At 37.2% G+C, this 25,693-nt stretch overlaps 3 protein-coding genes across 6 annotated transcripts in view; 1 reads left to right on the top strand and 2 right to left on the bottom strand.

Moving 5' to 3' along the window:
* Nucleotides 1–155, bottom strand: part of LOC306986636 (germ cell-specific gene 1-like protein) — a 4,697-nt gene extending 4,542 nt beyond the window's left edge. Inside the window, exon 1 of the mRNA XM_079590072.1 lies at nt 1–155. This exon is cut by the window's left edge and continues 76 nt beyond it. The gene's annotated coding sequence lies outside the window, so the exon portion shown is untranslated.
* On the bottom strand, nt 130–14,092 carry epn1b (epsin 1b). 4 transcript variants are annotated; one of them, XR_013795001.1, is made up of 13 exons: nt 14,014–14,092; nt 13,188–13,286; nt 12,389–12,478; nt 9,640–9,795; nt 7,537–7,665; nt 7,322–7,442; nt 6,317–6,483; nt 5,694–6,198; nt 4,876–4,992; nt 4,401–4,547; nt 3,821–4,114; nt 1,119–1,327; nt 182–316 (listed from the first exon to the last, which is right to left on the bottom strand). XR_013795001.1 is itself a non-coding variant. In XM_079590071.1 (12 exons), exons 3-12 carry the CDS (start codon nt 12,455–12,457, stop codon nt 267–269), a joined length of 1,755 nt encoding a protein of 584 aa, XP_079446197.1. In that variant the 5' UTR covers nt 12,458–12,478; nt 13,188–13,286; nt 14,014–14,092; the 3' UTR covers nt 130–266. The 4 variants fall into 4 exon arrangements, 2 of the variants coding, with proteins under 2 accessions (XP_079446197.1, XP_079446196.1); XM_079590071.1 differs by lacking the exon at nt 1,119–1,327 and having other exon boundaries at nt 130–316; XM_079590070.1 differs by lacking the exons at nt 182–316; nt 1,119–1,327 and having other exon boundaries at nt 2,027–4,114.
* Nucleotides 14,093–14,204: 112 nt separating this feature from the next.
* necap1 (NECAP endocytosis associated 1) lies at nt 14,205–23,729 on the top strand. Its single transcript, XM_079590073.1, has 8 exons — nt 14,205–14,713; nt 16,287–16,387; nt 16,508–16,612; nt 16,721–16,802; nt 16,995–17,103; nt 17,305–17,443; nt 17,831–17,924; nt 21,529–23,729. The coding sequence occupies exons 1-8, from the start codon at nt 14,619–14,621 to the stop codon at nt 21,587–21,589; spliced, it is 786 nt and encodes a 261-aa protein (XP_079446199.1). The 5' UTR covers nt 14,205–14,618; the 3' UTR covers nt 21,590–23,729.
* The last annotated feature ends 1,964 nt before the right edge of the window (nt 23,730–25,693 follow it).

The following is a 25,693-nucleotide window of genomic DNA, read 5'->3' as shown; positions in this document are numbered from 1 at the left end:
CCACGACCAACAAATATGTCCTCAAAGCACCCAAAGTCAAAGGAGACGAAGCTGACAATGAAACTTCTTCATGCTGAATGCGTCTCTCGGATAGGATTTTTTTTGTTCAATCAAGAATGACCTTGTTCTTCTCTTTGTTCTTGCCCATCTCTCCCACCTGCGGCCTCTTTCTTGGAGAGATTACAATTTTCTGAGTATTTCGTCCTTATTCCATGTCTTAATCACCATCGTCTATTTCTTTGTAATCCTTCATGATCTTGGTTAATCTAAAAGGTACATCTGTCTGTCCTGGTCCATCCAGAGCCCCCTAAAACACCTACATCAACAGACCAGAGAGATTAAGCATTATGACGTCTTCAGTAGTATTCTGAAATATATAGATCTGTGTGAATATATCAATATTTTAATTTGAAAAATATTAAATATCAATTTATTATTCACATTATTTTACCATTGTAAATAATAATCATACATACACTAAATAATCTCTCTCTCTCTCTCTCTCACACACACACACACACACACACACACACACACACACACACACACTTTTAAGTACAATCAACTTGGATGTTTAAGTAATTTCAACTTAAATTATATTAAACTGACTTAATAAAATGAGTTGAATCTTGCATAACTTATTAAATAACTTATTTGAATTAGTTAAAAGCAATGTAAAACATATGTTGTTGTCATAACTTAAATGATCATATAATTTTTTACAGTATATATATATTTTATTTTTTTCACTTCTTTTGGACTGAATTTTTAAAAATAAACATTCAACACACACATATATGCCATGAGGAAATGACTAAATCTCAATGTACTTGCAGGGATGAAGTACAACTGGTAATATAATATTAACAAACAATTCCATGGCAAAAAACAAAAACAAAAAAAAAACAAAGCTAATTAAATACAATTAAGTAAATCTTTTTTTCCCCCACAGTTTTAAAAAAGTAAAGGCAAAATGCTCACACATAAAAGGTTCAGATTGGTATTCATTTCCGAAAGAAATTTAATTTCTTTAAAAAAAAAGAAAATGCATTATGAAAGTAGATTTCTACACACAAATGTTGATCACAAGTGCAGAAAAAAAGAGAAATACAACCCACCTCAGCCAATGTGCGTCCGTCTCTGCAGTTTCACTTTTATTATCTTACTGTCTCTTTTCTTTTATTCATTCTGTTCATGTTCATGACAAACCCACCCAGATTTCACTTAATCCGCCCAAGTCCATCTGTTCCTTCGATTCTGCCTCTTTCTCCATTTAAATCTCTCTTCGCCCACAACCAGGTTATACATTCATCTCCTCCATGCAAGACTGTTGAATTAAATGATTCTCTTTAGATGTTCACAGTGTCAAGTCCTCCCAAGCACATGTATTTTGTTTATTATATAATCTTAAGCTTTTCAGACTGCATTGTATCTTCATGGACAGCATCTAAAACCAAGCCATGCAATACAGTGGTGTCGGACAATTCTTTATGTCTCTTCTTTCACCAGTTAAGGAATGTAGGACCCTAAAGGTTAAGAATATGGTTACAGGTTCAAAAATGGCAGTGGGCCTGCAAATATTTTTCTAGAAACTGTTTTGAAAAAAAGAAAATTATAATGGAATTGTGTTTTTTTTTTTTTTTTTTTTTAACCTTTTCTCTACATGAATACTGAGATGGTGAGATCCCACTAGAATCATGTTCCCCCTGGTGGTCAGAAGACAATAGTGCAATAACAGGACTGAAATGGGCTCTTCCTCAAGGTTTTCAAAATTATTTTCTGTGGTAATTAATAGTATGATGCCAATAAGGCTTACAGTAAGTTAATTTCAAACTATTTAACTTAATCTCTCATGTTAGCTCCTTTCCTAATTTTGAAGCCTTGTAGTCAATCAAGAATGAACTCGTTATTTTCTTTAGTTTTGCCCATTTGAAAAAAAGTCAGCCAATTTAAATGTCAACGCATCGAACCTGAAACACTCCTTAACGCAAATAATAACTAGAATGAAAAATATGCTTTTCAATGATCTTGTCACTTTATTCTTAAATTGTGCACTTTCACAGGTAACACCACAGGTTTACCATAGCTGGTTAAATAAATAAATATATATATTTGTAATACAAAATAAAACCGTAACTGAACCTATAATTATAGCCAATGTGGAAAAGTATGCTTTTTCATACATTTTGAATGTGAATTTCATCGAATTGATGATGATATTGATCTTCCAACACACTCCTACTTTAGATAAATGACCAAAAGAAAAGTCTGAATTATAATAAATAAATAAATAAATAAATGCACCAATAAAAATAAACATCAATTTTGCAACGGAGAGCAAACTGTGATGAAGACGCATCTTAATAAAACGAGAAAGAACATGAATCTTATTTATATCAATATTCAAAAGTTGTATATCTTTCTCTTCACCTAATCTCTCATTCCTCTCATATTGTTAACTTGCTTAAATAAGCAACAATTCACAACAAACATTGTGCATGATCGCCACTTACATTGTTGCCTTCAGCAGATTTGTTTTGACTAAAAAACAGATCAATTTCAAACCACATGACATAATCTCCCCCCCAAAAAAAAGAAAAAAAAGAAAGAAAGGAAAATTGAGGTGTTTAAGTTTTAGGACCCTCAAAGTTTAATACACCCCATACCTGACGTAACCAACTAAAGCATAAAAATGTTTCTTATCATAATAATCACTACAAGCCACATCTGGATATTTCAATATGCATAATCCTGTGTGTTATACAGAATGCTGCTTAAAATAGCAATAAAAGACAAATATATTCAATGATGGTTACAATGTCAAAGCACGTCTAGGTCTCCAACTTGGTGGCTTCCTTGGTTATTCAGGTATGTTTGGGAATAAATATCCGATTTTTTTATTTTTACTCCTCACAGCAAGTTAGATGTTTATCCAGCTGGTATCAGACAAATGCACACTCCTGTTCAAAGATCTGTTTGGGGTCACTAAGATTTTTTTTAATGTTTTTGAAAGTCTCTTAGGCTCACCAAGGCTGAAACTGAAACATACAGTAAAACAATCATGTGAAATATTACAATTTAAAATAAAGGTTTCTATTCTAATATATTTGAAAACGTAATTGATTCCCGTGATGGCAAAGCATCATTACTCCGGTCTTCAGAGTCACATGATCCTTCAGAAATCATTCTAATATGCTGATCTTTTTTTCTGTGGAAACCATGACACATTTTTAAGGATTTTTGATGAATAGAAAGTTCCAAAGAACTTTGAAATGCGTTTACTAATGAATTTAAACAAAAGTGTCCTTGCTGAATAAAAGCATTCATTTCCTTAAAAATATCTTACTGGCCCCAAACATGGTAGTTTGCATGGTAGTGTATCCAAAATCTGCCCAGTGTCAGGTCAGATATTCCAGTGGATAAGCCAGTTTTCCTTAAACCTTTAGGAATGTTATCTTCTAAAACATACTGAAAAAACTCCAACAAGTGAATAAACAAAACACCTGCTTCAATCTGTCAGGCCATCATGTCGGAAAAGGCAGGGGTATGCATGCTTTTTTTCCCAAAACAGAAAACTTACGGTATATTGTTGCTCATTAATATTTAAATATTTGCACACACTTATACACACACGCACATAGTCAACTAAGATCGATGAAGGTGGTGGGGCAAGGAGAAGGCTAGGGATGAATGGATGCTCAAAAAATGTTATTTCCTTTCCCAACTGCCCCAGTTCCAGTGCCCCAAACCAATGGAGGTCGGTGAAGAACTGGAGCTTGTGGGGTAACGGTTCCTGTGAGGGACGTAGGAGAAAACTCACCAATAAGAGGGCCAGCAGTGCTGGGTTGTACCATTCTAGTCGCTGTGTGAGGGTTAGCCATGAGAAAGCCCATGTTGGGCATCGTCAAAGCTGAAAGGCTTGCGTTCTGGGTTGGAGATGCCATATGGGAGGCAGGCACCCCAAAGGCTGAGTTTAGGGGGGAGACGCCACTGGAACAGGGTGTCATGGCATTAAAACCAAAATAATTAGGAATTGATGGCTGTGCAACAGAACCGCCTGCATTTGATATGCTGCCGCCCAATGGCCTGGTCATACCCATGGCTGGCAAAACACCTGGGAAGGATGAAAGTTGAAAGTGTGCAAACCAAAAAGGGATGATGGGGAGGGAGGGAGGGAAATGGATAGCATATAGAAGCAGGGATAAAGAAGGTTGAGATGGGATCAACATCAACTACGCACAGGTTATGTTCTGACTATATGAACTCTAGGCTTGTAAAACATTGCATCACAAACACTCAAAAATAAACAGATAACTATACAGTGCTTCTCTCTTTTATTCTCAGTCGCTCTTATTGTCAGTGTCTCTCTCTCTCTCCGTCTCTCTCTCAGCCCTCCTTACCCGGGGCTTTTTGAGTGGGGATGGAGCTGAGAGGGGGCTGTTTCGGTTTGGGCTTGACTGACATAAGAGAGTCCAAGTCCACCAATGAAGCGCCTTCTCCGAGGAAGGACGCTGGCTTTTTGGGCTCCTCAGCAGGCTTTGTGTCACCTATTGATAGAAAAATAATTCAGACAAAATTACCTCTCTTGTGCTATTGAAACAAGGGAAAAGCACTCAAATGTTCCGTACCCTTCTCATTTTAATCACTACTTATCAAATGTTTGTGCGTCATTAAGATTTTTTTTAATGCTATTTTCATTCAGCAAGATCGCATTTCAATCATGAAAGAAATACATACAGGTTTGAAACATCTTGAGGGTGTGTAAATGATGACAGAATATTTAAGTAAACTATTCCTTTAAGACTAAATTGACCATTAAAAATAAGATTTGAGACGGCAGAAACAAATGGAGAAAGAAAGCTGTTCCATTAGTACCGTTCTCAGAGGAACCTCCCCATGGATCTGATTTACCACCATCACCGAAAGGGTCACCACTAGTCACAGCAGCTGATGGAGCACCCCAGGGGTCACTCGCAGTCGGGGGTGAAGATGCTGAGAGTTAGAAATACAATGATTAGCTAGGAAAAGTGAGCTTGTATTGATATTCTTCATTTATTTTGTTAGTTAAACAATCAAAGGGAGCATGTGAACATCTGACATACAATAACACCATCACTATTAAAATAATGTTTTGTTTAGGCCGTGTGTCCACCAAAGCGTTTTTTTCCACGCGGCTGGCGTGTTTTTTCAATTGTTTTCGATGGGAGCGCCGCATTTTTAAAACGCCATGAGCGTAACGAGGCGCTGTGCGTCTTTTTCACGCTAAAGCGCTGAGCGTTCTGCGTTTTTTACAGGTCGCCGAGAGTTGAAGAATGTTCAACTTTGGGTAAAACGCAGCGCTCATCACTGTCACTTTTTACCCAACCGTCCAATCACACAAACAAAGCGCCTCAACTGAAAAAAAAAAAAAAAACTGCGCTGCCAAAACGCTCTCAAGCGCACATAGCTCTGCGTTTTCAGCAGAGCGCCTAGCGTTTTCAGCAGGCAAAAAAATTGCTTTGTGGACACACGGCCTTAAACTGTAATCTACATTTACACTACTACTGTTCAAAAGTTTGAGGTCGGTAAGATTCTTTAATGTTTTTGAACTAAATCTCTTATGCTCATTCATGCTCAATTCACAAAAATTTTAAGCAATTGTCAGTGGGAGAGTAAAAAGCTCATAATTTGTGATGTACCTGTCACTTTCTTACCTGCTGTGCCCCAAGGGTCATTATCTGCTTTTGAACCATCACCAAATGGATCAGACGTGACTGGTGATGCCCCCCACGGGTCAGAGTTTGCAGGTGCTGAATCCTGCACACTATCCGCCGGTGCTCCCCATGGATCTGACGTTGCTGCATCAGAGTCTTTCGCCGTTTCAGCCCCCCATGGATCATTTGTTGAATTATCCTCTGAAATTCCAGCAGAGTCACCCCATGGGTCACTGGCAGCAGGTGGAGAACCATTCTCGGCACTGGCAGATCTTCCCCAAGGATCATTGGATGTGGGTGCAGAACCGTTTTTCTCATCAGCAGATTCACCCCAAAGATTAGAAGCTGGACTGGATTCCTTTGCCTCATCAGACGACGCCCCCCACGGGTCATTGGTACCAGGGGCGGATTCGTTGGATGCGGCTCCCCAGGGGTCCGAGCTGGACGGGGGTGCTGCTGTTGCTGCTTTTTCCCAAAGGTCTGGCTCTGTGTCACCTTCCTTTGCCTGAATCCACAAATTTCCATCATGTCAGCTTAGACAGTCTGATAATAGTCAGATATTGTGATATCACTCAATATTAATGTAATAAAGTTTCTCTGAGTAATTGACCAGTCTGTCTCACCCGTCTCTCTGCCTCTTTCCTCTCGGCCTCCAGACGTTTCTGCTCCTCCTTCTTCTTGGCCATGGCGGCGGTCAGGTCAGCCACCGACGGGATGTTGTCTAGGGAGGGCAGCCCTGTATACGGGGGGATCTCTGGCTTTTCTTTTTCTGGTCCTGTAGCGGAGGATGCTGACATAAAAAAAGAGAGTTGAACAGATATAAATGAAAAAATAAAATAAATAAAAAACCAAGAAGACACTACTATTCAAAAGTTAGAGGTGGGGGGAATAAATACTTTTATTCAGCAAGGATGCATTAAATTCATAAAAAGTCACAGTCATGGCATTTAATATGTTACAAAAGATTTCTATTAATTTCTATAAACATTGATAATAATAAGAAATGTTTCTTGAGTACCAAATTAGCATATTATAATAATTTCTGAAGGATCATGTGACACTGATGGCTGGAGTAATGATGCTGAAAATTCAGCTTTGTCGTCAAAAGAATAAATTACAATTTAAAATATATTCAATTAGAAAACAGTTATTTTCAATTGCAATTATATTTTCAAATATTACTTTTTTTGTCTTTTCATTTCAAAATCTCATCGACCCCCAAACTTATATTGGATCAGTATGTTAAAGATAAAAGTGTGAATGCATTTAAAAATATGAAGAGACCAAAGCACAATAGCAGACCCACAGACTTTCCAAGTTAGAATGTTCATGAAGAAATACAACTAAAGTGAATAATATAGTCATCTATGGTGAGTATTGTGAATACAAGTTGTGTGTTACTTTTACAGTGCTTCTTATGTCCTTTTTTGGAGGTTCAGCAAAAAAATATATTTTTGTGTTTCATGGAAGAACGAAAATTAATAAATCATGACACTCATTTTCGGGTACACTGTCCCTTTAAATATATTTAACATGTAATATCTTTAATACCGTACAGATACTGAAATAATTGAATATGATGTGAAGCCTTTATGCAAGACAAGTGCTAAAGGGTTCATGAGTCTTACCACTGGGAGCCTTTGTCAGCTTGTCTTTTGTCTTCATAGCAGAATCCCTCTCCTCTTTCCTCTTGTCCTCATCCTCAATCAGCACCATCACTATCTTAGCCTTTTCTCTGACATTCACCCCCTACAAAGAGCAAATCCATTATCCATATGCTTTTAGACTTTTATCCTCTATAATTAATGTGATGAGTGTAGAAGAATCTAATATTTTGCAGTACCTGGTCCTTTCCGTCCTTGTCCGTGAAGCGGTATTCTACTAGGATTTTGATAATGTGAATGTTCTCCTCACACTGCTGAGGGATGCGGTCAGAGCCCGTTTTCAATAGATATTCAAGAAGGGTTAAAGCCTGTTGAAGAAAAAAGCGAAAAACATGATCTGTTAGATGTTTTGACAATCCTTTCCTTGTACATATAAATGTGTGGTCCGTAAGCTTTTTAATGTTTTAGAGAGAAGTCTCTTAAGCTCACCAAGAATGCATTTGTTTGATCGAAAATACAGTCAAATATATTGTGAAACTACATTTTAAAATACCTTTTTTATTTGTATATATTTTAACATTTTAATTATTCCTATGATGTCAAAGCTGAATTTTAGCCATTACTTCAATCTTCAGGGTCACATGATCCTTCAGAAATCATTCTAATATGCTGATTTGCTGTTTAAGAATCATTTGAAAACTGTTTAATATTTTTGTGGAAACTGTGAAGCATTTATTTCCAAGATTAAGGAGAAGTTTTAAACAGGATAAGTTTAAAAGAACAACATTTATCTGGAATATAATTTTTTTTGTAAGAATATGAAACTAATATTGATAATCACCCCTCATCGTCAACACCGATTACATGTGGCATCCCACAAGGCTCTATTTTGGGTCATCTGCTTTTTTTGTTCTCGTCTATATGCTTCTTCTAGGCTCTAGCTTTCAAAAGTACAGTGTAGCTTATCATTGTTATGCTGATGATACACAACTTCAACTTCCTGTCAGGTCAAATGATTGTTGTTCCATCAGTAATCTCATCTCTTTTTTTGAGAAAGTTAAATTATGGATGTCTGACAATTTCCTCAAGCTTAATGAGAATAAAACTGACGCCATTGGTTTTGGTTCTTTGTTGTGTATCACTGACCTTGAAAATCAGTTAGGTACTCTGTCTGTTTAACATTGCATGATAGAGTTAAAAACTTGGGTGTCATCTAAGATTCTGACTTTTTATTTGATAAGTAGATAAATGCTGTTTACATCTCAGGTCCATTGACAAATTAAAACAGTTTGTCTGTCAGGACTTGGAAATAGTAATTCATGCACTTATCACATCCCAGTTGGATTACTGCAATGCTTATATGAGGGTTTGTCTCAGTTTACTTTTTCATGTCTGCAATTAAGCATACAAGGAATATAGAGAACATCATCCCCTGTTCTCCCTTCCCTACATTGGTTACCAGTTAGCTATAGAGATCAAATGTAAGGTTCTGCTGTATGCTATCAATGCCTTGCATGGTCTAGCCCCACAATTCATTGCTGATCTTATTAAACTTTATTTTGTACCTAGGTCTCTTCATTCAAACCAGTTACTTCTTTCTTTTCCTCATCCTGCTTGAAATCCATGCGTTTATAGTTGTGGCCCCCAGGTTGTGGAATGCACATATGTTTTTGTTAGATCTTCTTCCATACTGGGAATATTTAAATATAGGTTGAAGACACATGTTTCTCCTTACCCTATGACGTGGTTTGAGATGTTTTTATTTGCATGTTTTCAGAGTTTTGTATATATTTTTGTACTGTATTTCTTCTTGATTGTACAGCATTTTGGTACATTTGTTGTTTTTAAATATGCTTTATAAATAAACTTGAAACTTTAACTTTCTTTAAAAAATGGTGTTCTATTACTATTAATACTAATACAATAAATTAATAAAAAATAAAGGGTGTTATGGGTGTTTTGGGCCCCTTTAACATGTAATTCTACATGATGCTTAACTAGCACCACTAAATATAGTGTAACTCAATCTCTCTTTCTGTATCTCTCTTTGTCTCTCACTCTCTCAATAACAAAGCAAAAGCTGTAAGTAAACAGGAAGAAGCATCATGGCAGTGAAGCTGAATGGAAAATCCTGCCTGCACATAATCAAACACTGCAGCGGCAGCAATGGTCCTGATGACAGAAAAAAACCCAGCCACCAATCGGGTAACAAGATCGGGTGCACAATAGAGTCACAAAAACGATCACTAGCTATAAATATTCAATTAGTCTGAGCAGGCAAGCAAGCTCAGAATCCGGTTCCTTAAACCCGACTGTTCTCTTCAGTTCTCTCCTTCACTCACCTTGTACACGTGCCTCCAATTCTTGTCATCATTGAGGCGTTTCCAGAGCATGGCCAAAATCTCGTTACAGGCCACCACATTGTAGGTCAGGTCAGAGATGTCGGACATCTGGGAGCTCGATGGTCCCCAGGGGTCATTAGAGGTCGCTTCCCGAACCTACAAAACATATCCAACGTATAAATCATGAAACAAAAGTAAATTAATCTGCACTGCGTACAAAAGATACACTCAGAATAGCTTACTACTATGTATAATAGAATATGAATTGAATAAATGGATGGCAGATATCTAAGAATAAACTATTTAATTATAGAAATATGTATAGTATAAAAATTGTATCCCACAATGCAATGACTTTCAAATGAAGTTATACTGTAAATGTCTTTCATTTGAAAGCCACATTTTTAGCATTTGTAAAACTGCATTTTTCAATCTTATTGAAAATATATCTAAATGCGTTCATGACCTCAAGGCTAGATTATTGTAATGCTCTACTGGGTGGTTGCCCTGCACGCTTAATAAACAAACTCCAGCTGGTCCAAAACGCAACAGCGAGAGTCCTTACTAGAACCAGGAAGTATGACCATATTAGCACGGTTCTGACAACACTGCATAGGCTCCCTATTAAAGATTGCATACATTTTAAAATCTTGCTAATTACTTACAAAGTACTAAATGGCTTAGCTCCTCAATACTTGAGCAAGCTCTTAACACATTATAGTCCTTCACCTCTATTACGATCTAAAAATTCTGGCCAGTTGATAATATACAAAAAATATCTAAATCAACTGCAAGCGGTAGATCCTTTTTCTATTTAGGACCTAAACTGACGGTTCCTAACCTTGTTCGGGAAGCAGAAATACTCTGTCAGTTTAAATATAGACTAAAAACATCTCTTTAACCTGCCATCCACATAACACATTGGGCTCTATTTTAACGATCTGAAACGCAAGTATCAAACGCGAAATGCAAGTAACTTTGTGGGCGGATCCCGGGCACTGTTGCTATTATACCGGCGGGATAAATTACTCTTGTGCCCGACGCAAATCTAAAACGGGTTGGTCTGAAGTAGCTTCATTATTCATAGGTGTTGTTTGGACGTAACGTGAAATAAATAAACCAATCAGAGCGTCCTTTCACATTCCCTTTAAGAGCAGGCGCACTTGTTCCATGGCGGATCGCTATTATAACGGCGGATTTTCCAGGAGCGGTTCACAGCCGAGGAGACCGACATTCACGTCAGGGCCGTAAAAGACAGAGAAGTGACATTGTATGAGGATGGGAGAAACCAACCCAAATTAGCTTCGGTTAAACAGGCGTATAATAATTTGGGTAAATGTGTAAGCTAGATTTATGCCTATTTTTTTCACATCTTCATGGACACAACAATGATTTTCCTCGTGTGTTAATATGTTTCCTTTACATTATTAGTGTGTTAATAATGTATGATTTGCAAAAATTAAAACTGCTGAGTCTGTTTACATTAGAGAATCAAAGTGTATGCGCGTTGTTCACACGCTACATAATGGCCAAGCATGCGCCCTTAAAACAGCATAATGATACGCGCAACCCGCCACTTTCTTTAGACTAGGTTTTTCCTGGTCAGTGGCGGAATTGTTTTCTGAAATTGCAAGTTCATTCCCTAATTTACCGTCTGTGACATGTCTGTGGAGGGAAAAGTCCGCTGTGCGCGGGTGCAAAATAGGAATGATACATGCGTCGGTGTACAAAGTCAATTGTGCTGGGTGCAAGATAGGGCCCATTATCACATTTGTATAATTCACATCCGTTAAAGGATTGTTAGGTTGCATAAATGAGGTCAACCGGAAACGGGAACACTTCCTATAACACCCGATGTACTTGTTACATCGTAACAAGAATGGCATCTATGCTAATATCAGTCTCTCGGTTTATTCCGAGGTTACCGTAGTCAGCTGGATCCGGTCCATATCCAGATCAGATGGCGGACCTACACCTAGACACAACCACAACGCAGCCCTGAACGTCAGCAAAGACTAGACAATCCCCTGTGAAGGCATGGTCGACATGACAGCCATCGCCACAGATCGTCAGCAGAGACCACAAGAACCAGACAGCTCCTCCGCACAGACCCTACGGCCAGCATCAGCTCCACACCGTGGTGAATCCGATCTTCAAGCAAAAGGAACTGGATGAATATTTGAATTGCTATCGCAATCTGATTTCTGCATGAATCATAATCAGATCGTTTTCATTCGTTGGCCAGAGGAGAACTGGGCCCCAGACTGAGCATGGTTTTCCCAAGGATTTTTTTCTCCATTCTGTCACTTGATGGAGTTTGGGTTCCTTGCCACTGTCGTCTCTGGCTTGCATAGTTGGGGACACTCAATATCCAACAATATTATTGATTTGATTTCACTGACACTATCGGATGAAAACTGAACTGAGCTGGACGACGATAACTGCTTTAAAGATGAAATGAACTCATTAAAAAATGTATTATCTTTACAACGGAACTGAATCAACACTGAACTGACATCAGCTGAACAATGACACTATTTTCTTTTAGAGCTGCTGTACAGCCGAAATGAACTCTGTTTGCATCATTGCATCATTATTTTCCTGTTACCACTGTAAAGCTGCTTTGAAACAATCTTACCGTATAAAGCGCTATATAAATAAAGGTGACTTGGCTTATAGCTGATACAGACAAAAGTCTCACCTTGAAGACTTGAATGGGGTTGACAAAAGAGTAAGAGGAAAAACTCACCTTGACTTCTGCCTCAGAGAAGTTCTGAACAAGGTTCTTCAGTTGGCGTCGCAGCATTGAGTGAGTCATGATGGCGGTTTTGTCCTAGACCTTTTAAAGGAATTGAGATTTTTACACATTGTTCCAACAAAAATGCAAGTAGACTCATCATTGTTAATCATTGCAAATACAGCAATGGATCAAAAACGGCTTCTTATATATCATAATCATTGTTTGATAATTAGGAAACAGAGCCTTTAATAATACAGCATCAGGCACTATTAGGCTAGTTGCGTTATAAGTCTATTTATAATAGAAGTTATATCAGAGCCAGTGTTATTTTAGTTTTATTGAGATAATATTACAGTGTTTATTTATATTTTGAATGGGTTTTTATTTTCATATTTTCTGTTTTAATTTTTAATTTTGGTAAAAGTTTTAGTAATTTTGTTGTGTTTTTTTATTTCTTTTTTCCATTTTTTAATATATCTATATAGTTATTCATTTTTATTTTATTTTTAGTTATTAACTAAAGTTGAACTAAATGAAAATGAGAAATGCTGCCTTGGCAATTAGCTGAAATAAAATATGTTTAAGTTTTTCTATTTTATTAAATAAAAAAAGATTATTTATTAGCTTTTTATTTTATTTTATTTAAAGTTCACAATTTTGTATGGTTTTAGTTTTAGTTATTGTATTAATTAAATTAACCCTAATCAGAGGATATGATATACATCTGCTATTATGAATAGTTTATTAACAATATCACACATGAAAATAAAATTAAAAGGATATCATGGAATTATTTCGCTACACTTACCTGCTAAGTAAAGGATGTAAAAATGGCTGTTGACTGAATTTCTCAATCGCTGACAGGCACTTCAGTCCATGAGCCTTTCCCTATGGAGACTTTATGGACCTATACAGCATAAATATGAGGAAATACTCTGTAACTATGGTGTTTCGATGAAATATTTCAACCAAAAATTAACATTCTGTCAAAGTTAGTAGAAAAATAAAGATTATTTCATTTATATGCTACTCTCTGGTATATAGAAGAGCATTATTCAATATTCATAATGGCTATAAACTGTTTATTTATAAGAGTAACATCAACAGTCAATATCCTTTCAAGCAGCATCCTCCTGCTATCAAGATAATGCTTGATTTTATGCTATTTTCAACAGCAAATCCAATCTGTACTGAGAACATTTCCCAAATGCTATGTGATCCAAATGATGGCTGATTTATTTATCAGTAGGGTAGATAGACATCCTAGCAATGCTGGCTGCAGACACCAAACACCTCTAAGGTAATGTGTGCATGAAAGCATCATTTGATGACAATCACCATGACAAACATGAACTAACGTTAGATCGCTGTTAACGTTATATACAATAAACTGCGAGACTGTCGCATCATGTCTGATCGTGCCCTGACTGTAATCTGACCCCTGCACAAGCTGATATTGGTTTGGTGAACGGAGAGGCATCGCCTTAAAAACAGGAGGATGCTAATGCATGATCATATACTGCGTCTTAGCTAAAGATTTACATATAGCATCGCTTCTTACGTCAGCTCAGCGACAAAAATTCGGATTGATTGATGGATACCATAAACATAAATTTATATTGTAATATACCAACCTTTTGGGAGAATGTACAGGAGAGATGATGATGAGAGGCTTTTCCAGAAGCGGAAATTTCCGCTTCCGTTTACGGCTACCTGTCAAAAAACGAACGTAGCCTCCCTACTGAATATTCATGAGGTAGGAGTGGCAGTTTGCATGGCGTGAACGCACGCTAGTTAGTAATTATTGATGAGTGGGCGTGGCTATGTGGTTTACATTGAAACCACAAGGGTAAACAAACACAGGATTTTTGTTGATGTTGTTGCTGCATGAAAGCCCTTTGATAAAAAAGACAATGAACAAAATAATATATGAATAATGAATTTAAAGGGTTTGTTAAATGTGCCACTTGGTTTGGAATACCAAAGGGATGCGAACATGCGATGAAAAATCCGCTAACCCCAACACCATGTTTGCGGGTTGCACTGAGCCCGGTTTCCATATCAACGAGTCGATCCATTCATCCTCAGATCCGAGGAAGCGTGATGCGTCATTCTCAAGCTCGTGCCTGAGGCATCATTGACGTCACTGACGCTCCGATGCCTGTAGAAGCGGCTGGCCCGCAATAACAAATTGGATGAAGACAGAAATATTACTCGCATTCATTGAAATCAGTTCAAGATGGCGTCCGAGGGGGAATACGAGTCAATTCTGTGCGTAAAACCAGATGTCAGTGTTTACCGCATACCGCCGAGGGCGTCGAATCGCGGATACAGGTGAATTAAAGGATGTGCGGGCCTGCGCCCATGGCAGGTGTTTGTAATGTAAATAATGTTGTAATACGCAATACGTTTTTTGTCTTGTCTGTATCAGCACCATACTTTTTCCATTACGAACAAGATTTCATAATAAACAATAGATGTAACGTTACCGCGTTTAATTATTATTCTGTGGACTGCTATGTCGCAGAGACATTGATCATACAGTTCTGCTGATAGAGGGAAAACATCTTGTGATGTCAGATGCTTGGTCTGTTTGACGACTAACGTTAGCTCGTGCATCTTAATAGGAATTGGTCAAGAGTAAACAACTGAAAATGTCATCACAATTAAGAATTATTTACAGGACATGTCCACGCCATAGAAGTAGATAGAGCATCTGTCATTTGTATTATTATTATGGTTATAATAATATGGTATTGTGTTAATGTGAGGTGTGTATTCTGCGTATATGTGGTCTAGTTTATAGTATATAATTAGTCCTAATAGCTCTTGCCCACAGAGAATGTGATGCTTCAGTGACACACATTCCTCCTCTAAAATCCCAGTTGTATTCCCTCAGTAGGAGCCTATAGTCTTGTTGTAATCGTTCTGGAAATTGCAATAATACTTCTGGATTTGCCATAAACTGTGGAAATGGGTTAAATGTCTTCTGTTCCCACTAAACTAAAAGCTTGAACCCAAGGAGCTGCTATTTGTGTGAATCGCATGAAGCCTGTCATGTTTGGACCCAGAAAAAAAAAGAAAGAATAATAATGAAGCCTATTTTGGGACCATTAAAGTCTCATGAAATTGAAGTAGCGGCAGATCTTTTCTTGTGATGTACATCTTGAGTATAAAGGATTATTAAAATGGTAAGATCAAAATCATGCATTTAAAAAAACAGGTAGGGAGAATATTAATTTCATACTGACTTTGCATTGTGACATTATTTTTGTGACAATCAATCACTTTTTTCCCTCAAGTACTCATTATTATAATGTATCCGTATGTTAGATTACAACAACAAAAATGTTACAAAAATTAAAATCTATAGTTTTCCTCACCTTCATGTCATTCCAAACCCATAATATTTAAACTTTGAAACACAATTTAAGATATTTATAATGCAACCTAAGAGGTTTCTGCCCCTCTATGTCCCTCTTCAGGTAACCAAAACTTAGAATATCCAGAAAAGGCATTAAGGAATCGTAAAACAAATCCATATGAATCAACGATTTTATCCAAGTTTTGTAAAGGGATAGCTTTATATAATGAACCGATTTGAATTAGGCAATTTAACAATGATTAACACATATACATAGAGCACATCACACAAACACAGAAGCTCAAACATGCGTGGGTGATGCGCGAGAACCAATGAGGTTTGTACTAGCGTGTGATGCATGCAAAGTCTTATAGGGTTGGAATGACATGGGGATGAGTAAATGATGCCAATTTTCATTTTTGGGTGAACTTAACTATTCCTTTAAACTCCCCCTAAAGATGTTTCCATGGAAAACCCATCTAGAGCATGAAAAATACACAATTTGATGGACCTGAAATGACATTTCTGCTGTGATAATGGCAGGGCGGCTGACTGGAAGCTGGACACTCCTGATTGGACAGGTCGTTTGCGCATAACAGCAAAGGGAAAGGTGGCTTATATCAAACTGGAGGACAAAGTCTCAGGTTAGAAATTGCGTACTGATGCAGAAGAAAGAAAAAAAATCTAAAATTGAATGTTTGATTGGATGACATTTGTTCAGCAAAAGAAGCTCCTAGATGTCCTTCTTTCATCATTGTGTCCAGGTGAGCTGTTTGCTCAAGCGCCGATTACGGAATACCCTGGCATTGCCTTGGAGACTGTCAGCGATTCTAGTCGCTATTTTGTTCTCCGTATACAGGATGACAATGGTGAGTGTATCATCTTACTTTACATACCTTGTCGTACTGGGAAATAGGTTATACTTCACTTCTATACTACAGTTTAGATGAGCATTATCCATGCTGCCTGCATTTTAGGTCGGAGTGCGTTCATTGGCGTTGGATTCGGAGACAGAGGTGATTCTTTTGACTTCAATGTCGCCTTGCAGGATCATTTCAAGTGAGTTTCTATTAAAAATCATGTAGACATTATGACTGGAAATGCTTTGTGTATTTGCACTGACACATTGGATGCCAATTGATGATTTTAGTTAATTTGGGCCTTTTGGGCATAATAAGCAATTTCAGCAGATCCCGTTTTTGATTTTCTTTTTAAAATATAATTTTATTTGTTCATTTTTCTTTCTGTAAGGTGGGTTAAACAGGAGGATGAACTTAGCAAAAGTTCTCAGTCTGCAGACACAGGACCCAAACTGGATCTAGGCTTCAAAGAGGGACAGACCATCACACTGAATATCGGGGTAAAGCAGAATTAAAATGCAAAACGGCCGAAAACATCTTTTGTAATGAGATTTTGATTTATTTATTTTGTCAGATTTTGGCTTTAATAGTTCTAGTGTTGCATCGCTACATTTTCAGAAGAATATATAGTGATTTTTCATGTCCACGTATTGTAAATAGACAGTTTGTGTTAAATTAGAGAAATGTTTCTTTGTATTTAGCAAGGTAAAAAGAGAGACAAACCCCGTCCTCAGAGCTCAGGAGGCTTTGGGCTCCTCCCTCCACCTCCAGGGGGAAAGATAGCGCCTCCTCCTGCGTCCAATCACAACACAGAACAGCCATCGGGAGGAGCAGAGACAGGTACATCATTTGACCTCATTACTACATATATATTAACTAATTTATGCATCCTCTTTTCTTTGATGCCATGGATAAGGTATATATGTAATATATTAATTCTGAGTTCAACAAGGAGAGGATCTCGCATACATAATAGTAGAATATTTCTTTAGAGGCCAAATGCAAAGACAAAACGCTTTCGATTTACATCATCATAAGTGTTGTAACCATATATGGATTCTGTAAGTGTAAAATATAAATTCTGAGCCTGACAATTCATTTTTATTAATATCTCAACCACTCTAAATGCATGCACATGCAGACAAATACATTTTACAGATAATCTTGATAACGGTTTTCTCTTTTTTTTTTTTTTTTCTTGCTCTCATGTTCTTTCCCTATTCTTAGGATGTTTATTAGAACTGGACAGCAGTAACTCTAATACAGTGGTTCAGTCAAACCCCAGCTCTGACCTATGGGGAGATTTCTCCAGCTCTGCAAGGTAACATGATTCTTGACCATTGAATAAGTTCCTGTACTCAGATATTACTACTAATCACTAAGGGCCAGATTTACTCACCGCTAGCACAGACACTCTTTTGGCTTTAAAAAATCGACTGTCTGGATTTGCTAAAGACACACAGAGAAAAATTAAAGATGAAAAGGCGTGGACACAGTTATTTTGGCGACTGACATATGCATTTGTTGGAGTTTCCCGTTCAGGTGCAAAATATATGAGAGTAGAGTATTTAAATAAATACTGCAATGTGATTTACTAAGGTTTGTAAAACTCCCAAAAAAGCATGTCTTAACCTGTTTTACGCTTGGCATGCTGCGATAGTTGCTGTAGGAGGAGGCATCGCAGAGAACAGAGAGATTTTTCTCCACTCGTGTTCATTAATTTGGAATGCCACAGGAAAACGTTATCCGAACATATCCTTTTTTTTAATTCACTGTGCCTGTGTTATTAGTGGATTACCTGCACCTAGTCTCACGTAGCCAGACGTTTAGACAGATGGCAGAAGGTCTGGACTCCATCGCTGCTTTCATTGGCCAAGAGAACGTCTGACCGACATGTAAAGCATCCAATCATAGTTAGTTTTGTACCGCATCATGTTTAGGGGCATGAAAATGTAAAGTCGAAATGATAACAGATCTCTGTGCATCTAATAAATGATTAATTCAAGAACGTTGTGCAAGTTTCCTGCAACAATGGCGCTGTGCTCTATAGGTATGTTTCCATCACACTGTTTTTACCCGCATTTTGAAGTATCGCATCAGAAGCGAGTGATGGAAATGCAAAATTTCGGGGGAAAAATCCCTTAATTCGCATAAAGGTTTTTATTTACACTCGCTTGAGGTGGTTTTTGACTTGTGCGAAAAAGAGTTAATGCGAATAATGGGAGATGGGAAAGCATTTGCAAAATACATTCTAACATTACTAATCGGCTGTTTCATCATGATGGGAATTCTGGCACGTTTTAGGGAACCGGATCATTTGGCTCAGCTCAGTAATAAGAGGTAAAAAAACATATTGGCTAATGTAAAACCATCAAACACTATTACACGTGTATTGAACATTTCATTTTTATTGAACTATCCAAAATAAAACCATTTCAAGCAAATCACACTTAAAACAGAACAGAATAAGGTTGTTAGTCCCTGCGCGATATGATAGTTTTACCTAACTAATTCTACGTTCTGCATTTGTTGTTTGTTATTAAAATGCATTCAAATGCTATTTTGTTCGCGTTAGATACTAATCTGGTTTTCTGACCCGATATTAATAAAGATCTTTTCGCCACACTGCTCGACCACACGCACTCCATGCAGTGACTGAATGTTATGTTAATGTGTATAGCCCACTGTATGTGCGTGCTGCGAATTGAGAGCGGCGGGGTAATGTCATCACACATGATTGCACGCACATACACGTCCAAATAACATTCAGCTAGTGACTACTTGACGTGTGGCTGAGCAGTGTAGTGAAAGGATAATCATATTATGCTGTCTTGTATTAAAGCTACATTGTGTAGGATTTTCTCCCATCTAGCGGTGAAATTGTATATGACTACCAACTGAATGTTACTTTCTAGCCCCTCCCATTCCGAGGGCGTTTTAACTCCTACGGTGGACGTATTATTTCAAATCTGCCGGCAGTCGCGAGTAGGGGTGTAACGGTACGCAAAAATCACGGTTCGGTACGTACCTCGGTTTTAAAGTCACGGTTCGGTTAATTTTCGGTACAGTAAGGGAAAGAAATGCAAAACATTAAACTGCTGGTTGTTTACTATAAACTTTGTTTTAACAATTTGTTTACACTTTTTAAAACACACTTTTTAATAAAATATAACGTTAGGCTAATAAATAAAAAAGATATAAAATAAAAAAAGAATAAGAAATAAAATACTGCTGCAAAATTCTCCACTAAATAAAATACTCTCAAACCAATATTGGCCGTGACGCTAGTTAGCGAGAGGCTGGGCTAAAGGGCTAAAGCGAGTGTGCCGTGTATGTGGTGATGATCTTTATTTATGCGATATTTATGTCCGACCCCGACCCGAGAGTTAAAATCCAAAATTTTTTTCTCATACTAATGACACATGTACGTTTGTTTGTGTGGAAAGCCCGCTTTTAACAGAAAGGCATTCGGAAATGTCCACAGATGAGCGCATCAGCGCTCTTAACACAGGCGCGCTTGCACGTGTTTCGTTGTCACAGCAACATAAACAAATTTCCGCACACAGGAAGACAGATGTTATGGTAATATTTTACATGTATTTGAATCACAAAAACGATTAATCAGATTTAATCAGTGTAACGCGGAGACTTCCGACACTTAATATGTTCGTGTGGAAACTCGGAATTGACGTATGTTCCGCACACAAATCTAGCCTAATTTACGTGAAAGATTGCATTCGGTGCACATGTGCACCGTACCGAAAGTCCTGTACCGAAACGGTCCGGTACGAATACATGTACCATTACACCCCTAGTCGCGAGTAATCTCCCCCTCGCATTCGTCACGGTGCCACTGAGTGTAAAAACGCGAAAGGCGAAGCTTGAATTTCCAGGTATGTCCCTCTTTGGCTAATGTATTTTCAAGATGGAGGCGCAACATGGCTTCCGCCATTCTAGCGACTCGCTCGTATGTATTATAAATGGCAGATTCTACGCTTACGAGAATACTTGATTAGTTGGTAGAAGTAATTATACATTAATGAGCACATATCATTTTGAAAGAACAAAGTGTTTGTTGCTAATAATCAACTTAAAAAATTACACAGTGTAGCTTTAAGCCCGTGTGTCCACCAAAGCGTTTTTAGCCAGCTGAAAACGCTAGGAGCTCTGCTGAAAACGCCTAGCTGTGGGCGCTTGAGAGCGTTTTGGCAGCGCAGTTTTTTTTTTTAGTTGAGACGCTTCGTTGCTATGATACAGAATATCCGTTGGTAGGAGTGGTATTAGTCCTGCGTGTGATTAGTCGGTTGGGTAAAAAGTGATGAGCGCGGTGTTTCTCCAAGACCTGTACAAAACGGTGAACGCTCAGCGCTTCAGCGTGAAAAAGACGCTCAGCGCCTCGTTACGCTCATGGCGTTTTAAAAACGCGGCGCTCCCAGGGGGTTTGGTTTTGTTTCTAGGCGGACCGTTAAAAAACAAGATCTCCCAAAAATCCTGGAGAGTTCAACCAATCAGATGACGACTTCTAAACTCCCGAAGTGTTTCCCAATTTGTGTGCCTTATGCATCGGACGTTCAGCCAATGCTACGCTAATTTGCGCTGCTCTTGGTAGATTTCTTATGTTGGTCATTATGGAAATGAGCTGGATGCGTCTGTATTGCACTGTCAGGAGATCATGCACAGAACTTTCCATTCTCTTCTGTGCATTTATGAGATTAAAGTCTAATTGCTGTTTAGTAAATCTGGCCCTAAATATTTTCATAAAACTGGTCTTAAAATTTTATGTGTGCAAAAGTATGTAAAAGCTGGAATAATCCTTTTCTTTCTTTCTTTCTTTCTTTCTTTCTTTCTTTCTTTCTTTCTTTCTTTCTTTCTTTCTTTCTTTCTTTCTTTCTTTCTTTCTTTCTTTCTTTCTTTCTTTCTTTCAGCTCTGTTCCTCCTCCAGCATCACGCCAAGACCCCTCTTCTGGGAACTGGGTCCAGTTCTGAAAAAGTTTCATCATCTTTCATTCCATTATTGTTCCCATTCCTTCATCAGAACTACTGCAATTAAAAAGATACTGGATACTAGTATGGAACATTAGAGGCAAGCTGTATGTAAAGCTGCTAATCTTAGCAGAGCACAGAGGTGAGAAATAGGCTATTAAGAAGTCTGTTGGTCTTATAAAACAAATCAGCCAATTGAAATTATGAAACCGATTGTTTAAAAAGAGGAACATCCCATGGACGTGCTATGTGAAACTTTATGGTAATGTTTTTTTTGAAGACTGTTTCAGTATCTTTACATTTGTCCACAAAGTGTTGGATGTGTCCACTTTGTTGTCATAACTTGTATGTGTTTGTCTTTGGTTTTTGGAGGAGTGAATATGCGTGTGAGTGTTTAAAAAGGCAGAGATGGATTGAAAGTGTAGAATTTAAATGAGGCCTGGATATGTCAAGAGCTTAACATCCTATGTGTCATAAGAATATATAAAATCTGTACAGTATAAATCTACATAAATATTGGTTGAAGGCCACAATGTAGAAAAATGATGTCCCTCAAATACAGGGATTATGTCTAGATATCCATTACATATCCATATCGTCATTTACTTGAGTAACAGATAGTCATTTACGTGTTAAACAAAAATAAAATATACAAAAGAACTATAATGCACATTGCTTCACATGTGATTTTTTTTAAAATAATCTCTGTGGAATATGATTCTCAAAAATATTAGGATTTGCCATGCCAGTCTATGAAAAATATTTAAGAGCTAAAATGCCAAGCCTAGCCTATAGCTTATAGCGTGGGAAAACAAATACAAGCATATTACTGTTTATGAGGTCCAATGTTATTTGAATTGGGATTTGCTATTTCAAATGTATATAATTTCTCTTTTTGTCTGTTACCAGATTTCAAGGCCCTCTGCTCCGTGTACAACAGTTTGTGGATTTTTTGTCCTTACAAAAAATGTAAAAAGTTTGTACCATAGTCTTCCACCATAATTACATAGTACAGTTACAGTGTGTGCATAATTATTAGGCACGTCAATAGTCTGATCGTATATTTTTCCAAGCACAACACCAAGGCAAACTCCAAGTAGGTTGTAGTTCTGGAAAATGCTGGCACTGGAGACTAAAGGATTCCTGATGGTCTCGCATCTAATTCTTCACCTTAAGTTTTTGCAGTTAATAACTTTTCTTCCAATGAGCATTTTTTGTCCAATGGTCCAATTTCTATAGTATTGCATCCTTTTCATTGGAATTAAACATTTTGTTAAACTTTTTTAATGTTAAATCTCTATTTTGGCCCATTTTACCTGTAAAAGAAAATCTTAATTTTCACTTCCAGCCCTGGTTAACAATTATATTACTTACAAAAGATTATATACAATACACTATACAATAGTAGTTATATTTGTTAATATATTGATTTATAATTATGGATGCACTGTATTACAACACTCATGAAATACATATTCTGAAAGATATTCTTTTTAATCTATGGCCTTACAGTAATTGTATACTAATTTGTTTGTAGGCAGACAACATTGTTACCATGACAAATTGACTATTCTTCAAACCAAATCATTATAAATATAAAAAATTCAAATATAATTTCCTTATGTTAGTGTGTCTCCTTAAGCATTAACATATGCTTCATTGATTTTGAGTAATTCGCTTGGGCAAGTGTTGAGGGATTATCTGTATCTCACATTTATTTCATATTCAGTCACCCTTACATTTTTGGCGCACGCATATTAAAGTAAATATTTCTTATGTTCTCATGTAAATATTTCTTCAAATGCTTTTAGCATGGGATTGTGCGCTAGTCCAGGTGAGTTGAACTCTCATAGCTTTTGTGTTAACCTAGAATGGAAATCTTATATATAATTTTTAATCGAAAATGGCTTTTTGTACTCGGTGAATATCACTGAAACGTGAAAGCTACTGAATTTGTGAAGTAAATAAAATCACTATAATTACAGATTTGTGATCTCACATCTTTGTGAGCTTTGTGCCTAGCATTTTCTACTGGAAAATCCAGTTTAAGATGCTAAATGTTGTGGACCATGGTAGTTGGTCTAAGATGGCCATTAGTTATGTGCAAGACCAGCTTGGACCAGCAATAAATCAGCTCCCATGTGAAGTTTTCTTTCTTTCTTATTCGTCTTTTCTTGGACCATGCAGCTACCAGCAGCTGCGCTTAAGCTGTATTTTCCAGCGGATGACCTTAAGGCACATAACAGAGTCTGTTATCTATCTCGGATAACATCTTGTACGCTTCCTTTTTGCAGACTTTTCCAAGCTCAGCTGCTTTGATTGTTTGTGAAGGATCTACCATCACACTCACAGCCTGTCCTTCTCAGTTTGGCCACCAAACGTCTCTGTCACCCCAGTGCTGAGTATTTTCATAATGCACACCTGCTCCTTGCCTGTTAAATACCCTTTGTAGTTCCCTTAATCTTTGTTATAGCTTGCTTGTTCACAGAATCATTCTGATTGGCTTAGTTTTTCATACTTACAAAGGTTTGCTTTGTACCCAATGACTCCTGCCATTGGGTTGTGGATTTACCTTGTTTACATCATTAATTGGATTACTTTTGAACTTTGGACTGGGACATCTATTATTGGATTTGGATTTGTGAGATTTTTAACCTTGCAATTGAATCCTGCTTCAGCTGTTGATTGTCTTATGTTATATACAATTTATGAGTGAGACCTGAGACACTTGGGGGCAATTTACATGACACTGTTTAAACTAAAACGGAAAGCTTTATGGGGTTTGGCCGTTCATTTACTCAACAATGGCGTTTTGGGGGGCCTACAAATGTAAACTTTTGAAAACCGGTTTCAAAGTGCATAATTTTGAAAACGATAACATTATTGTCTCCATGTAAATTACAAAAACAATTTTTTTTTTGAAAATGGTGAAGTCTTGCGGATGCGTATTACGTGTTTAGTTCCTAGGCGAGTAGATTTTCTTTAAAAAGTGGCATCACAAACTACTGGCCTGGCAGCATAATTCAGCGTTTTTAGTCATTTCCGCAGACCGCGTGACCATTCATCGTTTTGACAGCGTTGTCGTTTGTACGGGAAAAATGCGAAGGAAAACCTTTTCCGGTTTTAGTACATCGTTGTCATGTAAACATGCCCTTAATGTATTGAATGAAAAAGATTACTTTTTTTAAATTATTTAAATAATTTCTTAATTTGCATCTCACTCATTGATTGGCATTTGTTAGGAATATGAATACATTTGATTATTTACTTCCACTTGACTAAAAACGTGTATAAATACAGAAAATAAATTAATAATGCGCTACCTTTTTCCAATCAACTGTCCTACTCCCTATTTCTTTTTATTTTTTTCTGTATATATTCACATTTTTCTGAATGTCAATAAACTGACCAGGAAAACATTAAATATGTAGACTGTTTTTAATTTATCCGTGAATATAAGTGAATAATGACTAAGATTTTGGTCTGTTTTCATACAAAACTATTGTATGGCTTTAAAACACTTGGAATACATTGCGTGGTTCATCTTGATTACTTTTATGAAACATTTCTGTTTTGAGCTTAACCTGGGTTACTCTTACTCTTTTACTATATGGAAAACATCATCTACATTCTAAAATTAAAAACACCATTCATCATTTCTCTTTTTGTTTTCCACAGAAAAAAAAGTTGCATCAGTTTGGAATGACATGAGGGTGAGTAAATGATGACAGAATTTTCATGAATAAGGAGGGACACTATTTCTGTAACCGTTTAATGTTTTAATACTTTATGTAATATATTTTGGATCAAAATGGTCAAGGCTTCAGTGTGCATGCGCAGAAATGGAAACCAAGCGATGAACAAAATGTCCTGTCTCTCATCGCGGTAGCGGCTGGTTGGGATACAGTGTTAAGGTCTGTTTTGAAACGTTGCGGGGAAATGTTCTTGGCTAATAAATAGGGAGCATATTTGAGGATCAGCTGTTCACTCGTTGATGCAAGCTTGAATCGGTCCTCATTTAGAAGTTTGAAAGTGTGAGTGACGTGTGAACAAGAGTGTTATTCAGCACCACTCTATCAAAATGCCTAGATTGTTACACACACACAC

Source organism: Phoxinus phoxinus (assembly GCF_949152265.1).
Source record: "Phoxinus phoxinus genome assembly, chromosome: 19".
Classification (NCBI taxonomy): domain Eukaryota; kingdom Metazoa; phylum Chordata; class Actinopteri; order Cypriniformes; family Leuciscidae; genus Phoxinus; species Phoxinus phoxinus.
Note: the sequence above shows the minus strand (reverse complement) of the source record. Positions and strands in the feature narration are given on the sequence as shown.

Excerpts from the sequence above, each read along its gene's own strand:
- epn1b (XM_079590070.1), bottom strand. The coding sequence starts at position 12,457 with ATGACTCACTCAATGCTGCGACGCCAACTGAAGAACCTTGTTCAGAAC. Across the intron at positions 6,199-6,316 it reads GGAAAGAGGCAGAGAGACGG|GCAAAGGAAGGTGACACAGA; the intron begins GTGAGACAGACT and ends TTGTGGATTCAG. Across the intron at positions 4,548-4,875 it reads GGGAGGTTCCTCTGAGAACG|GTGACACAAAGCCTGCTGAG; the intron begins GTACTAATGGAA and ends TTCTATCAATAG.
- necap1 (XM_079590073.1), top strand. The coding sequence starts at position 14,619 with ATGGCGTCCGAGGGGGAATACGAGTCAATTCTGTGCGTAAAACCAGAT. Across the intron at positions 16,388-16,507 it reads ACTGGAGGACAAAGTCTCAG|GTGAGCTGTTTGCTCAAGCG; the intron begins GTTAGAAATTGC and ends CATTGTGTCCAG. Across the intron at positions 17,104-17,304 it reads CCATCACACTGAATATCGGG|CAAGGTAAAAAGAGAGACAA; the intron begins GTAAAGCAGAAT and ends CTTTGTATTTAG.